Source organism: Cherax quadricarinatus, unplaced genomic scaffold, assembly GCF_038502225.1.
Source record: "Cherax quadricarinatus isolate ZL_2023a unplaced genomic scaffold, ASM3850222v1 Contig82, whole genome shotgun sequence".
NCBI classification, from domain to species: domain Eukaryota; kingdom Metazoa; phylum Arthropoda; class Malacostraca; order Decapoda; family Parastacidae; genus Cherax; species Cherax quadricarinatus.
Genome location: NW_027195108.1, coordinates 1 through 17,380, shown reverse-complemented (window position 1 = coordinate 17,380; position 17,380 = coordinate 1). Strand labels below are relative to the sequence as shown.

General features: G+C 42.7%; 1 protein-coding gene across 10 annotated transcripts in view; it reads left to right on the top strand.

Moving 5' to 3' along the window:
* Positions 1 to 16,524, top strand: part of CrebB (Cyclic-AMP response element binding protein B) — a 307,082-nt gene extending 290,558 nt beyond the window's left edge. For all 10 annotated transcript variants that reach the window (XM_070080024.1, XM_070080023.1, XM_070080021.1 and 7 more), the window contains 3 exons: positions 4,753 to 4,890; positions 9,259 to 9,424; positions 14,515 to 16,524. In XM_070080024.1, coding sequence (XP_069936125.1) covers positions 4,753 to 4,890; positions 9,259 to 9,424; positions 14,515 to 14,656 — 446 coding nt within the window. In that variant the 3' untranslated portion in view covers positions 14,657 to 16,524. The remainder of the gene's footprint in view (positions 1 to 4,752; positions 4,891 to 9,258; positions 9,425 to 14,514) is intronic.
* The last annotated feature ends 856 nt before the right edge of the window (positions 16,525 to 17,380 follow it).

Genomic DNA, 17,380 nt, shown 5'->3' with positions numbered 1-17,380 from the left:
TTCCTTCCTATCTTACAGCCTTCCTTCTTGCCTTTGTATATTCTTGCCTTCCTATCTTACAGCCTTCTTTCCTACCTTCCAACCTTCTTATCTTCCTGTTCTCCTCCTTTCCTGCCTTATCTTCCTGCCCTTCTTCCTTCCTGCCTTCTTCCTGCTCTTCTTTCTTCCTGCCTTCCTACCATCCTGCCCAGTGCATTCTGCATTTCTGTCCTACCCTCTTGCTTCCCTACCATCCTGCCCTCTTGCTCTCTTGCCTTCCTGTCCTCCTACCTTCCTGCCCTCTTGCTTTCCTGCCCTCCTACCTTCCTGCCCTCTTGCTTTCCTGCCCTCCTACCTTCCTGCCCTCTTGCTTTCCTGCCCTCCTACCTTCCTGCCCTCTTGCCTTCCTGCCCTCCTACCTTCCTGCCCACTTGCCTTCCTGCCCTCCTACCTTCCTGCCCACTTGCCTTCCTGCCCTCTTGCCTTCCTGCCCTCCTACCCTCCTACCTTCCTGCCCTCTTGCTTTCCTGCCCTCCTACCCTCCTACCTTCCTGCCCTCTTGCCTTCCTGCCCTCCTACCCTCCTACCTTCCTGCCCTCTTGCCTTCCTGCCCTCCTACCCTCCTACCTTCCTGCCCTCTTGCCTTCCTGCCCTCCTACCTTCCTGCCCTCTTGCCTTCCTGCCCTCCTACCTTCCTGCCCTCTTGCCTTCCTGCCCTCCTACCTTCCTGCCCTCTTGCCTTCCTGCCCTCCTACCTTCCTGCCCTCTTGCCTTCCTGCCCTCCTACCTTCCTGCCCTCTTGCCTTCCTGCCCTCCTACCTTCCTGCCCTCTTGCCTTCCTGCCCTCCTACCTTCCTGCCCTCTTGCCTTCCTGCCCTCCTACCTTCCTGCCCTCTTGCCTTCCTGCCCTCCTACCTTCCTGCCCTCTTGCTTTCCTGCCCTCCTACCTTCCTGCCCTCTTGCTTTCCTGCCCTCCTACCTTCCTGCCCTCTTGCCTTCCTGCCCTCCTACCTTCCTGCCCTCTTGCCTTCCTGCCCTCTTGCCTTCCTGCCCTCCTACCTTCCTGCCCTCTTGCCTTCCTGCCCTCCTACCTTCCTGCCCTCCTACCTTCCTGCCCTCTTGCTTTCCTGCCCTCCTACCTTCCTGCCCTCTTGCTTTCCTGCCCTCCTACCTTCCTGCCCTCTTGCCTTCCTGCCCTCCTACCTTCCTGCCCTCTTGCTTTCCTGCCCTCTTGCCTTCCTGCCCTCTTGCCTTCCTGCTCTCTTGCCTTCCTGCCCTCCTACCTTCCTGCCCTCCTACCTTCCTACCTTCCTGCCCACTTGCCTTCCTGCCCTCCTACCTTCCTGCCCTCTTGCCTTCCTGCCCTCCTACCTTCCTGCCCTCTTGCCTTCCTGCCCTCCTACCTTCCTGCCCTCTTGCTTTCCTGCCCTCCTAGTTGAAATATGGTAAATCTAGCCGTCACACAGCAGGGAACATATACCAGCATTCATAACCAAGCCATGAAGACAGCCTGCCTGTTTGTTTCTCATCAATAACGTCATTGTAAATACATACGGGACGGCTCCACATATACACCACCTTCTTTTTGGTGTTCCACATTTCTATTGGCTCCAAGCTGAGCCATTGTTCATTATGTTCCACATGCCAGCATTTACCTTTGATATACGTTTTATATAACTTTGATATACCCTTGATATACTCCCTCTCGTTTACATACGAGAGGGGGCCAGGAGTGGTACAACGACAGGAGAGAGTAATATAGTAGTAATATACAATCTTTTTGTTATCCTCATAACCTTACTCTTTCCTGTATTCAGAAAATTAAAAGTGAATACAGGAAAGAGTAAGGTTATGAGGATAACAAAAAGATTAGGTGATGAAAGATTGAATATCAGATTGGAGGGAGAGAGTATGGAGGAGGTGAATGTATTCAGATATTTGGGAGTGGACGTGTCAGCGGATGGGTCTATGAAAGATGAGGTGAATCATAGAATTGATGAGGGGAAAAGAGTGAGTGGTGCACTTAGGAGTCTGAGGAGACAAAGAACTTTGTCCTTGGAGGCAAAGAGGGGAATGTATGAGAGTGTAGTTTTACCAACGCTCTTATATGGGTGTGAAGCATGGGTGATGAATGTTGCAGCGAGGAGAAGGCTGGAGGCAGTGGAGATGTCATGTCTGAGGGCAATGTGTGGTGTGAATATAATGCAGAGAATTCGTAGTTTGGAAGTTAGGAGGAGGTGCGGGATTACCAAAACTGTTGTCCAGAGGGCTGAGGAAGGGTTGTTGAGATGGTTCGGACATGTAGAGAGAATGGAGCGAAACAGAATGACTTCAAGAGTGTATCAGTCTGTAGTGGAAGGAAGGTGGGGTAGGGGTCGGCCTAGGAAAGGTTGGAGGGAGGGGGTAAAGGAGGTTTTGTGTGCGAGGGGCTTGGACTTCCAGCAGGCATGCGTGAGCGTGTTTGATAGGAGTGAATGGAGACAAATGATTTTTAATACTTGGCATGCTGTTGGAGTGTGAGCAAAGTAACATTTATGAAGGGGTTCAGGGAAACCGGCAGGCCGGACTTGAGTCCTGGAGATGGGAAGTACAGTGCCTGCACTCTGAAGGAGGGGTGTTAATGTTGCAGTTTAAAAACTGTAGTGTAAAGCACCCTTCTGGCAAGACAGTGATGGAGTGAATGATGGTGAAAGTTTTTCTTTTTTGGGCCACCCTGCCTTGGTGGGAATCGGCCAGTGTGATAATAAAAAATATTAAAAAATATACCTTTGATGAGTTTTGAAAGTGTTTCTCCTCCCAGAGCCTGGCCATTGGCCAGGCTCATCAGGTGTTAGCCTGGTCAACCAGGCTGTTGGTGTTGGAGGCCCACTGACCCACATGTCCATCACAGCCTGGTTGATCTGGCACCTGGTGAAGATGCTTGTCCAGTTTCCTCTTGAAGACTTGTACACTTGTTCTAGCAGTGTTTCTGATATCTAGAAGACTTGTACACTTGTTCTAGCAGTGTTTCTGGTATCTAGAAGACTTGTACACTTGTTCTAGCAGTGTTTCTGGTATCTAGAAGACTTGTACGCTTGTTCTAGCAGTGTTTCTGATATCTAGAAGACTTGTACGCTTGTTCTAGCAGTGTTTCTGATATCTAGAAGACTTGTACACTTGTTCTAGCGGTGTTTCTGATATCTAGAAGACTTGTACGCTTGTTCTAGCAGTGTTTCTGGTATCTAGAAGACTCGTACACTTGTTCTAGCAGTGTTTCTGATATCTAGAAGACTCGTACACTTGTTCTAGCAGTGTTTCTGATATCTAGAAGACTTGTACACTTGTTCTAGCAGTGTTTCTGATATCTAGAAGACTTGTACACTTGTTCTAGCAGTGTTTCTGATATCTAGAAGACTTGTACACTTGTTCTACCAGTGTTTCTGATATCTAGAAGACTTGTACACTTGTTCTAGCAGTGTTTCTGATATCTAGAAGACTTGTACACTTGTTCTAGCAGTGTTTCTGATATCTAGAAGACTTATACACTTGTTCTAGCAGTGTTTCTGATATCTAGAAGACTCGTACACTTGTTCTAGCAGTGTTTCTGATGTCTTCCTGATAAGATGTCACCGATGTTCACAAGCTTGTGGAACAAAGGATCAGTTGAAAACCAACAGAAAAGTGGAACACTGAAAATAGTTGCTGTTCATGCTGGACCTTCCTGTACCTCTCCTTGTTGCTTTAATACATCAACTCCCATTATCTCTTAGCTATATTAGCTGTCAGATTAAATCTGCGCTTAGAAATTAGCTATGGGACGGTTAGTGCAGACAGTCAGTGCTGCGAGAATTCCAGTTCTTGGTTAGAATGTCTGGTCGTATCAAACATTGTACCTGAAATTAAGACACAGGTGCAACATCTGGGTATCGTTATTGTAGACGTTTTCAAGTTATGTCCTGGAATTTGTATTGATAAAGCCACTGGATGGCGATACGTCTACATTAAAGATACCCAGATGTTGCACCTGTGTCTTAATTTCATCTTGTCGGTATTATATAAACCATACCCCCGGCCGGGATTGAACCCGCGGTTATAGAGTATTATATACCATTCTTGCACAAACATTGTACCTATAACCTCGCTAGACTATAATCTACATTATTTTTTCAAGTTCTTGAACTGAATTGAAAGAGACTTATTGAATTGACTATTATCTAATGTACAAAATGGTCCTATAATACATGTATCACATAGTGTACAAAATAGTAAATATAATCTTACTAGACTATAAGCTAAATTTTTTTTAATAATCATGTACAATGATATAAGCTTGTAGGCTTCAGTTAGGCCTAAGCTTGCCTGAAATGCCTGCATAACTATTGGCTTTCAAGAAGCACTCAAGTGTCACGTATCTCTGTATAAATAGTGTATGTTGTGGAAATAAGCTTCTATTTTACTGTATATTTTGCAATTATTATATCAAAATTTGCATTTTATTGTATTTCATTGTATATTGTCTAATGTCATCAAAAATTTCTTTATTTTTTTTTGTATTTTGTTTCATAATTATTTCGTCAAAATTTTTTATTTGTTGTATAAGGCGTAATTATTTCGTCAAAATTTGCATTTTTTTTTTATATTGTACATTGCATGATTTCATCAAAAATTTTAGTTTATTGTGCACATTGCATAATTGTTTTGTCAGAATTTTCATTTTTCGTGTTGCTGCCTTTAGAAAAAGACGATTTTTGTTTATGTTGTTGGTGATGACCGAGGTTGATGATTTCATTGCAGTTCTTCCCGCTGGCGGCTTGCAGTTGAGTGGTCAGGGCAGCGAGGGTCTTCAGACCATCGCAATGACCAACGCTGCAACTGCTGGTGGAGCCATAGTCCACTATGCTCAAGGTTCAGACCCTCAGTTTATTGTACCAGGTGAGGACCATAATAGTCCACTATGCTCAAGGTTCAGACCCTCAGTTTATTGTACCAGGTGAGGACCATAATAGTCCACTATGCTCAAGGTCCAGACCCTCAGTTTATTGTACCAGGTGAGGACCATAATAGTCCACTATGCTCAAGGTTCAGACCCTCAGTTTATTGTACCAGGTGAGGACCATAATAGTCCACTATGCTCAAGGTTCAGACCCTCAGTTTATTGTACCAGGTGAGGACCATAACAGTCCACTATGCTCAAGGTTCAGACCATATTGTCTGCCTGAAATGCACCGACATAATAGTAGCTTTCTTTGTATTTAAAAGAAATCAAAATATATAATTACACATTGAAACCTTTACAAAGAAATAAAACCTTCATGTTTACCAGGTGAGGAGATTAATACTTATTATTATTGTTCCAGGTGAGAACCACACTAGTAACTGTTATTATTGTTCTGGGTGAGAACCACACTAGTAACTATTATTATTGTTCTGGGTGAGAACCACACTAGTAACTATTATTATTGTTCTGGGTGAGAACCACACTAGTAACTATTATTATTGTTCTGGGTGAGAACCACACTAGTAACTATTATTATTGTTCCAGGTGAGAACCACACTAGTAACTATTATTATTGTTCTGGGTGAGAACCACACTAGTAACTATTATTATTGTTCCAGGTGAGAACCACACTAGTAACTATTATTATTGTTCTGGGTGAGAACCACACTAGTAACTATTATTATTGTTCTGGGTGAGAACCACACTAGTAACTATTATTATTGTTCTGGGTGAGAACCACACTAGTAACTATTATTATTGTTCCAGGTGAGAACCACACTAGTAACTATTATTATTGTTCCAGGTGAGAACCACACTAGTAACTATTATTATTGTTCTGGGTGAGAACCACACTAGTAACTATTATTATTGTTCTGGGTGAGAACCACACTAGTAACTATTATTATTGTTCTGGGTGAGAACCACACTAGTAACTATTATTATTGTTCTGGGTGAGAACCACACTAGTAACTATTATTATTGTTCTGGGTGAGAACCACACTAGTAACTATTATTATTGTTCCAGGTGAGAACCACACTAGTAACTATTATTATTGTTCCAGGTGAGAACCACACTAGTAACTATTATTATTGTTCCAGGTGAGAACCACACTAGTAACTATTATTATTGTTCCAGGTGAGAACCACACTAGTAACTATTATTATTGTTCTGGGTGAGAACCACACTAGTAACTATTATTATTGTTCTGGGTGAGAACCACACTAGTAACTATTATTATTGTTCTGGGTGAGAACCACACTAGTAACTATTATTATTGTTCTGGGTGAGAACCACACTAGTAACTATTATTATTGTTCTGGGTGAGAACCACACTAGTAACTATTATTATTGTTCCAGGTGAGAACCACACTAGTAACTATTATTATTGTTCCAGGTGAGAACCACACTAGTAACTATTATTATTGTTCCAGGTGAGAACCACACTAGTAACTATTATTATTGTTCCAGGTGAGAACCACACTAGTAACTATTATTATTGTTCCAGGTGAGAACCACACTAGTAACTATTATTATTGTTCTGGGCGAGAACCACACTAGTAACTATTATTATTGTTCTGGGTGAGAACCACACTAGTAACTATTATTATTGTTCTGGGTGAGAACCACACTAGTAACTATTATTATTGTTCTGAGTGAGAACCACACTAGTAACTATTATTATTGTTCTGGGTGAGAACCACACTAGTAACTATTATTATTGTTCTGGGTGAGAACCACACTAGTAACTATTATTATTGTTCCAGGTGAGAACCACACTAGTAACTATTATTATTGTTCCAGGTGAGAACCACACTAGTAACTATTATTATTGTTCTGGGCGAGAACCACACTAGTAACTATTATTATTGTTCTGGGTGAGAACCACACTAGTAACTATTATTATTGTTCTGGGTGAGAACCACACTAGTAACTATTATTATTGTTCTGAGTGAGAACCACACTAGTAACTATTATTATTGTTCTGGGTGAGAACCACACTAGTAACTATTATTATTGTTCTGGGTGAGAACCACACTAGTAACTATTATTATTGTTCCAGGTGAGAACCACACTTTTATCGTTATTATTATTGTTTCAGGTCAGAACCACACACTTACCCTTTGTAGGGTCGGTGCCATAGTTGTCGTGAACTCGGCTCACTCAGATAAGCTGTGAGTGGTAAATTCAGGCCTAGATATGAGAGCATAGGTCTATGTAGTGAGTGTGTACCATATAAAAAAGAAATGTTGCAGCACGCAATGTATCAATAACAAAAAGGCACAATACCGTGACTGGAACAATACACAAATAACCCGCACATAAAAGAGAGAAGCTTACGACGACGTTTCCGTCCGACTTGGACCATTTGTAAATGGTCCAAGTCGGACCAAAACGTCTTCATAAGCGTCTCTTTTATGTGCAGGTTATTTGTGCACGCAATGTGTTGTGGGAAAAAACTGTGACCGTGTTTTTTGGTTAAAACGGTGACTTTGCAGTGTATTTTTGTGTGGTTTTTATGGTTGTATTCTCGGTTTCTTGGTCTCGTTTGATGGAATGGAAGATATATTACAGAAGTAGAGATGATTTTGATTGGTTTCAGTACTGAAAGTAGCTTGAAATTGAGCTCAAAGTAGCAGAAATGTTCAATTTTTGTGGTGGTAATAATTTTTTTGTGGATGTGGATCAACCGGGTTGTTAGTGACACATGAGCACACACGCAAACACATTTCTGTATCTCGAGAATTCAATTTTTTGTCCAAATAATCTTCAATTTTGATATACAGTCTACCAACCTACTACCTAGATTATTACTATTATTTTTGTTTTTTTCAACAAGTCGGCTGTCTCCCACCGAGGCAGGGTGACCCAAAGTGAAAGAAAATCTCGAAAAAGAAAATACTTTCATCATCACTCAACACTTACACCTCACTCACACATAATCACTGTTTTTGCAGAGGTGCTCAGAACACAACAGTTTAGAATCATATACATATAAAGATACACAACATATCCCTCCAAACTGCCATTATCCCGAACCCCTCCTTTAAAGTGCAGGCATTGTACTTCCCATTTCCAGGACTCGAGTCCGGCTATGTTGTTATTATTTTTCAACAAACTGGTCGTATCCCACCAAGGCAGGGTGGCCCAAAAAGAAAAATGAGAGTTTCCCTTTTTAAATTTAGTAATTTATACAGAAGAGGTTATTAGCCTTTGCTCCCGGCATTTTAGTTGCCTCTTACAACACGCATGGCTTATGGAGGAAGAATTCCATTCCACTTCCCCATGGAGATAAGAGGAAATAAACAAGAACAAGAACTAGAAAGAAAATAGCAGAAAACCCAAAGGGGTGTGTATATATATGCTTGTACATGTATGTGTAGTGTGACCTAAGTGTAAGTAGAAGTAGCAAGACGTACCTGTAATCTTGCATGTGTATGAGACAGAAAAAAAAAAAGACACCGGCAATCCTACCATCATGTAAAACAATTACAGGCTTTCGTTTTACACTCACTTGGCAGGACGGTAGTACCTCCCTGGGTGGTTGCTGTCTACCAATCTACTATCTAGACTTATTATTATTATTATTGTTATATTATTATTATTATTATTATTATTATTCTTCTTCTTCTTTCAACACACCGGCCGTATCCCACCGAGGCGGGGTGGCCCAAAAGGAAAAACGAAAGTTTCTCCTTTTACATTTAGTAATATATACAGGAGAAGAGGTTACTAGCCCCTTGCTCCCGGCATTTTAGTTGCCTCTTACAACACGCATGGCTTACGGAGGAAGAATTCTGTTCCACTTCCCCATGGAGATAAGAGGAAATAAACAAGAATAAGAACTAGAAAGAAAATAGAAGAAAACCCAGAGGGGTGTGTATATATGTGCTTGTACATGTATGTGTAGTGTGACCTAAGTGTAAGTAGAAGTAGCAAGACGTACCTGAAATCTTGCATGTTCATGAGACAGAAAAAAGGACACCAGCAATCCTACCATCATGTAAAACAATTACAGGCTTTCGTTTTACACTCACTTGGCAGGACGGTAGTACCTCCCTGGGTGGTTGCTGTCTACCAATCTACTATCTAGACTTATTATTATTATTATTGTTATATTATTATTATTATTATTATTATTATTATTATTATTATTATTATTATTGTTGTTGTTGTTGTTGTAGCAGCTATGATATGGTGATGATATTATTTCATATTAATATATTAAAACATTCTGAAACTACAATATCAGTGTAAATCTTGAAAATGAACGACCTTAGTGAATAACATTGTTCTTTGACAGTTGCAACGAGTGATCTGAGTGGGCTGAAGATCGCCACCAGCACCGGTACTAGTCTAGCACAGGGTGTTGTACTAGCAACCACAGCCACCACTGGTGTTCACGGCTCCAGCGACCAGATGGCAGAGGAGGCGTCACGCAAAAGAGAGATAAGACTAATGAAGAACAGGTAAAGTTGTGTTCATAAAGAATAGAGTCACAGTACCCCGACTGGAACAGTGCACGTAGACAGTGGGAGACCTATATTTTTTAGGGCCTGAAGCTTCAGCTGTTATGGGCCCCTTCACAACCCCTTCTCATATAGTAGATCCAAAATTTTTAATCAGTGTGGACTAGTCACTTAAGGGGGGCCCTCAGGGATTAGGGGCCCCTGAAGCTTAAGCTTCAGTACTTTCATAGTAAATATGCCTCTGCTAGTAGGAGAATTAAACTTACGACTGCAGTTTGGTCAAACCTGGATCATTAACTACCATAATAGGAAGTTTATTTTAGCATGTTGGTACAAAAGAATATAACAGTTGAGTGTACATGCCATAAGCCCCTTCATATGCAGAGCATTTTGGACAAACTTAAGATTAATAAGGCAATAATAGTCCAGTAATTTTGTACATACGGTCATTAGGTGAGTTTACAATGAATACAAGAGAATTGAATATTCTGTTAGCTCATGCTATATGGCTTTAACCCTTTGACTGTTGAGACCCCAAATCCTGAAGTGTCTCTGTGTCGCTAAATATTCGAATAAAAAAAATATTTTGTAAAACGACAGAGAATCTTTTCCCGATAGGGAATTACGCTCTTGCGAAGTTAGAAATCTTGATGATATATACACATCTGTGATTTTGCCCACTTTGAGCCCTATTTTCGGCCAATTTCATTGCTCCAATGGACATTGCTCCTGTTCATCCTCCAGACTTGGTAGACCAATTGTTGGAGGAGTTTAGTTTCATCACGGTGAAGTTCTTGCCCCCTAATACCACTCCTCTCATCCATCCCATGGACCAACAGGTCATTTCAAACTTCAAAAAACTTTACACCAAAGCAGTGTTTCAAATGTGCTCAATTTGAAGTGACCTCAGACACTGAATTCAACATAAGAGAGTTCTGGAGGAATCACTTCAATATCCTCCATTGCATAAGCCTTATAGATAAGGCTTGGCAGGAAGTAACTTCCAGGACTATGAGCTCTGCTGGGAGAAAATTGTGGCCAGAATGTGTCCAAGAGAAGGATTTTGAAGGGTTTGAGGCAGACCCTGACAACCCTATGCCTGTTGTGGAATCTGTTGTGTTTTTGGGGATGTTAGTGGCCAAGATGTGGAAGAGTTGGTGGACGACCACAGGGAAGAGCTAACCACTGAAGAGCTGCAAGACCTTCAACTGGAAAAGCAACAGACCGCAGCTGAGGAAATTGCTACAGAGGAGGGAGAGAGAGAGGAGAATATGCATTCTTCAGTGATTAAGGACCTGTGTGCAAAGTGGAGTGAGTCGCAAAATTTTGTGGAGAAATATGACCCTAACAAAGCTATTGCAAGCCTTGTCTCCAACATGTTCAATGACATTGCCTTGTCCCATTTTAAGCAAATCTTAGAGATACCAGAAACAGACTACTCTAAACAGATTTTTTGTGCAACAGGGGTCCAGTGACTCTCAAGCTGGTCCTAGTGCCAGTAAAAAACAAAGAAGGGAAGTAACCCCAGAAAGGGCCTTGATACCTGAAGTCCTTATAGAAGGGGATTTCCCTTCCAAACAATAACCTCTCCTCCCTCTCCCGTCCTCACCGTCTTCCATACGCCAACAAGAGTCTTCAGTAAAGTAAAAGTAATGTAAAATATTTATTTATTCATTTCATTACTCGTGTATATTTATTTCTTATTGTTTTCTACATGTAAAGCTATAGTTATTCTCTAACAAAATGTATTTTTCTTTTTAATATTTTTGGGTGTCTGGAACGGATTAATTGAATTTACATTATTTCTTAGGAAAATGTTGCTTCAGTTTTCGTAAAATTTGTTTTTCGTCAGACTTTCTGGAACGAATTAATCACGAAAACTGAGGTTCCATCGTATATATAAAATATGCAATAACTTTAAAACACTTGAAATTTTGGAAAAATTTCCAGAAATAATAGAGAAATGTGCTCACGGAGAATGTCAACAAACCAGGTGGGGCCTGCTGTATTTGAAAGACCGCTCACTGTATAGCAAGTTTTGGTCATAGTTTGAAATCGCCGTATTAGCAGAATGCCGTGAGGCGGGCACTACTGTACTGTTATGCAGTGTTGTAATAATTGTATAAATAATATCAGTGCAATTGTAAACACACATTAGACCCTCGAGTTGGTGTGTATTAGACGCGTGATGCAATTTGTTTATTTCTACCAGTACATGTACAAGGTATACCAGTACATGTACAAGGTATACCAGTACATGTACAAGGTATACAAGTACATGCACAAGGTATACAAGTACATGCACAAGGTATACCAGTACATGTACAAGGTACACCAGTACATGTACAAGGTACACCAGTACATGTGCAAGGTATACCAGTACATGTGCAAGGTATACCAGTACATGTACAAGGTATACCAGTACATGTACAAGGCATACCAGTACATGTGCAAGGTATACCAGCACATGTGCAAGGTATACCAGTACATGTGCAAGGTATACCAGTACATGTGCAAGGTATACCAGTACATGTACAAGGTATACAAGTACATGTACAAGGTATACAAGTACATGTACAAGGTATACCAGTATATGTACAAGGTATACCAGTACATGTACAAGGTACACCAGTACATGTACAAGGTATACCAGTACATGTACAAGGTACACCAGTACATGTACAAGGTATACAAGTACATGTACAAGGTATACAGACCATAGCTGACATCAGTGACATACTACTATATAGAAAGTCCCTTGTTATACTGAGCATTTCCCGCAAATTAGGTCAGTTTTGTCCCAGGATGTGACCCACACCAGTCCACTAACACCCAGGATGTGACCCACACCAGTCCACTAACACCCAGGATGTGACCCACACCAGTCCACTAACACCCAGGATGTGACCCACACCAGTCCACTAACACCCAGGATGTGACCCACACCAGTCCACTAACACCCAGGATGTGACCCACACCAGTCCACTAACACCCAGGATATGACCCACACCAGTCCACTAACACCCAGGATGTGACCCCACACCAGTCCACTAACACCCAGGATGTGACCCACACCAGTCCACTAACACCCAGGATCTGACACACACCAGTCCACTAACACCCAGGATGTGACCCACACCAGTCCACTAACACCCAGGATGTGACCCACACCAGTCCACTAACACCCAGGATGTGACCCACACCAGTCCACTAACACTCAGGATGTGACCCACACCAGTCCACTAACACCCAGGATGCCACCTACTCCAGTCCACTAGCACCCAGGATGCCACCCACTCCAGTCCACTAGCACCCAGGATACAACCCACACCAGTCCACTAACACCCAAGATGTGACCCACACCAGTCCACTAACACCCAGGATGTGACCCACACCAGTCCACTAGCACCCAGGATGTGACCCACACCAGTCAACTAGCACCCAATATGTGACCCCCACCAGTCCACTAACACCCAGGATGTGACCCACACCAGTCCACTAGCACCCAGGATGTGACCCACACCAGTCCACTAGCACCCAGGATATGACCCACACCAGTCCACTAACACCCAGGATGTGACCCATACCAGTCCACTAACACCCAGGATGCGACCCACACAAGTCCACTAGCACCCAGGATGTGACCCACACCAGTCCACTGACACCCAGGATGCGACCCACACCAGTCCACTAACACCCAGGATGTGACCCACACCAGTCCACTAACACCCAGGATGTGACCCACACCAGTCCACTAACACCCAGGATGTGACCCACACCAGTCCACTAACACCCAGGATGTGACCCACACCAGTCCACTAACACCCAGGATGTGACCCACACCAGTCCACTAACACCCAGGATGTGACCCACACCAGTCCACTAACACCCAGGATGTGACCCACACCAGTCCACTAACACCCAGGATGTGACCCACACCAGTCCACTAACACCCAGGATGTGACCCACACCAGTCCACTAACACCCAGGATGTGACCCACACCAGTCCACTAGCACCCAGGATGCGACCCACACCAGTCCACTAGCACCCAGGATGCGACCCACACCAGTCCACTAGCACCCAGGATGCGGCCCACACCAGTCCACTAACACCCAGGATGTGACCCACACCAGTCCAGTAACACCCAGGATGTCACCCACACCAGTCCACTAACACCCAGGATGTGACCCACACCAGTCCACTAGCACCCTGGATGCAACCCACACCAGTCCACTAACACCCAGGATGCCACCCACACCAGTCCACTAACACCCAGGATGCCACCCACACCAGTCCACTAACACCCAGGATGCCACCCACACCAGTCCACTAACACCCAGGTTGCGACCCACACCAGTCCACTAACACCCAGGATGCGACCCACACCAGTCCACTAACACCCAGGATGCCACCCACACCAGTCCACTAACACCCAGGATGCCACCCACACCAGTCCACTAACACCCAGGTACTCATTATTCTGATGGATGAATAGTGACAACCGGTGTAAGGAAACATGCCCAATGTTTCAACCCTTTGCCAGGAATCAAATCCGAACCCTCGCCATGTGAAGCGAGAGCTTTTGCCACCAGGCCCATGGCCTGGTGGCAAAGATGTTTAGATACAGAAAGGATATAGGAAAGTACATGTATAAGTTTGGAAATAGACTACTGGACAAGTGGAAAAGTCTGCCTAGTAGTGGACAAGTGGAAAAGTCTGCCTAGTAGTGGACAAGTGGAAAAGTCTGCCTAGTAGGGTTATTGTAGCCAAAGCATGAATGAGAGGGGTTGGATTTAAGTGGGACCTGCACACAAGTTAATAGGATTTTTTAAGCTTATTCCTTGGGTAACACTGAAATGGGATGGGCAAATATTTTTTGTTAATGGGTTTGGGTTTGAGAAAGTCCTGCCTAATACAGGCCAGTAGGCCTGTTGCAGTGTTCCTCCTTTCTTATGTTCTTACTTTTTGCAGTGATTTGAGTTGCCAGTCTTTGTTAACACATGTTGTTTTTTCGAGGAAACAGCGAGAGACCTTGAAATAAAATCGTAATGATATGGTTTGTTTTTAACACTTGCTATTGTTTTTGCAGGGAAGCAGCGAGAGAATGTCGCGCCAAGAAGAAGGAATATATCAAGTGTCTGGAGAACAGAGTGGCAGTGCTAGAGAACCAGAACAAAGCCTTGATCGAGGAACTCAAAACTCTGAAAGCCCTTTACTGCCAGAACAGTTGATACCCGAGGACGGGTAAACATTGTAGCCTTTCTGAGGCCATGGCGCAGGTTACCCTCTGCAGTGATCCAGCTTGACTTAGTGCTATAGTCTGAGTGCGACTATAGCTGCGCTATCACTCAGCACTACGCTCACACTCAGCTCACATTCACTACTTGCAGTATCATAGAGTAACCTCTGTGATACCCATCATAGTTGATGGTTCAATAAGTGTTCTTGCTTAACTAAGCTCTACAGTTGATGGAAAGATGTTAGCTGTGTTTTTTCAAGCCAAAAAAACATAATGAAGTGATATGCAAAGCATATATGGCTTGCAACTGCTGTATATTGTGTGTGCAAAGTTACGGTGCGATGGTAGTCTATCCACGATCTATGTTAGGAGAGATGATTGAGATTATCCTGCAGTCCTGGACAGTCCCAGTCTTGAGCTGGTCCGTCTGTCCCAGGATTGCAGCAGACAAGGCCCAAATACGCAAAAAGTTTGCTAAATATACACGAAAAAGCATTGGAGGACGTTTCTCCATTAGAATTAAAATCCCTAACAAGATTTTTATTGCCCAAAAGAGGATAGCATGTAGACACAGGATAGCGTGTCGGCATGGGATAATATGTCGGCACAGGATAGCGTGTCGGAAAACACGAATCACTGCTTGTGATAATGTGACCTGAATTTTAATTATGATTAGAACATCCTATTCTTAACGGTCAACTTCTGAGAAGAAATGACCAATAACGTAAAGTGTCCTTGTAGTGAACTAGCCTCATACTGAGAGGAGGAGAGGTGTGCATTGTTCCACTGGTGCCTGTGACCGATGGAACGACTGCGGCAGTCCAGTGAGAGTGTATGGTCCCACTGGTGCTTGCAATCAATGGAATGACTGCGGCGATTCATTGATGTGTGCATCGTTCCACTGGTACCAGTGGAGCAACTGCTGCAGTCTGGTGAGGCATGCATCGTTCCACTGGTTCCAGTGGAACGACTGCAGCAGTCCGGTGATATTTTCAATGTCAATTAAGTTTTTTGCCGCAGAGATGTTGATATAGTTTGTCTTTGTTCTTTGTATGTTTTCAATTGTTCCATGTTGTCATTAGTCAAGTCCAGAATATTCATATATATATATTTTTACTGCCTGTGATTTGAATGTTGAAATTCTTTTGTGTTTGAGGCCAGCGTTGCCGAGGTAATGTTTAGAGTTGTGTTTAGTGAGGAATGTTGAAGATATTGATGGTAGAAACTGATCTTAGGGACCCAGGGTGATGGCTTGACCTTTTTCCTGGAGGATGGAGGATCTGAAGGATCTGGATTAAGATCTGAAGGATCTCGATTAAGATCTGAAGGATCTCGATTAAGATTGAAGGATCATGAGGATCTGGATTTGGATCTAGAATAGGATCTGAAGGATCATGAGGATCAGTATCAGTGATCTTCCTGGGGATCAACTTTAGGATCCACCAAAGGTCCTCCCAGAAACAGCTCTGGGCACATTTTCTAAACATTCCCTCACTACTACAACTCCAGCGACCATCAATCTTGTTTTGCAGTTGTCAGTTGTTATGCCATATATGTGTGTGTGTATGTTATGTTGCTAGTCAATCACTGCGGTTGAGAATCGCTCTATTTCCATTCATAACACTGCATTACACCTGGGACTCGCCACTAGAGACCATCTTTGTTTTACCAATGATGTTAAGTTACACACCTGTTCATGTTTTTAAGCCCCAGTTGAGAGCACGTTTGTTTCGTAGGGATTATTATCCTGACACGCATCCATTCGTGCCTTTAAGCCCTGGTTTAAAGCTCATTTTTGTAGGGATTATTATCCTGACACAAACTTATTCACATTTTAAAGCCCCAATCGAGAGCTCGTTTGTTCTCTACGAATAATTATCCTGGCTATCTTCCTATCATTTTATGAATGTGGACCTAAATATTATTTTAGTTGTGTTTGTGGTCTGGGGTACAAGTGTTTGGGATTCTTGCAAGAACAGGGATGCAAGCACTGTAAAATTCCAAATTGTTCTTAATACAGATAGCTGTTTTTTTATGCTGTAGATATTTTTTTCAAGATTCTTGGAATTAATACAGACCTCAGGCAGGCCTTAAATGCCCAGTTACATTTAATAGAGATTTTCAGTAGGCTTTTGGAACTGAGTCAGTCAAATGTGACAGGTGATCACATGATGTGCGAGTTGATCACATGTGACTGATCACAGGATGTGACTGTTGATCAAAGGATGTGACTGTTGATCACATGTGACTGATCACAGGATGTGACTGTTGATCAAAGGATGTGACTGTTGATCACATGATGTGACTTCTGATCATATGATGTGACTTGATTGTATGATGTGACTGTTGATCACATGATGTGACTGTTGATCGCATGATGTCACTGATCGCATGACATGACTGTTGATCGCATGATGTGACTGTTGATCACGTGATGTGACTTCACATGTGACTTGATTATGTAATGTGACTGTTGATGACATGTGACTCAGTCACATGATGTGACTGATCCCATGTGACTGTTGATTACATAATGTGAGTGTGACAATGCACAAGAGACACCAGTGTTATAAACATTCGTTTATAGTATGGGCTAAATTTTTTAATTTTTGCGTTCTTGTGAGTTGCTACATAGGAACCCCACTTCCCACATTCTATAAATCATCCCTTTTTTCCTTCAATATTTTCAAGGTAATTAAAATGTGCCTTCTTAAAA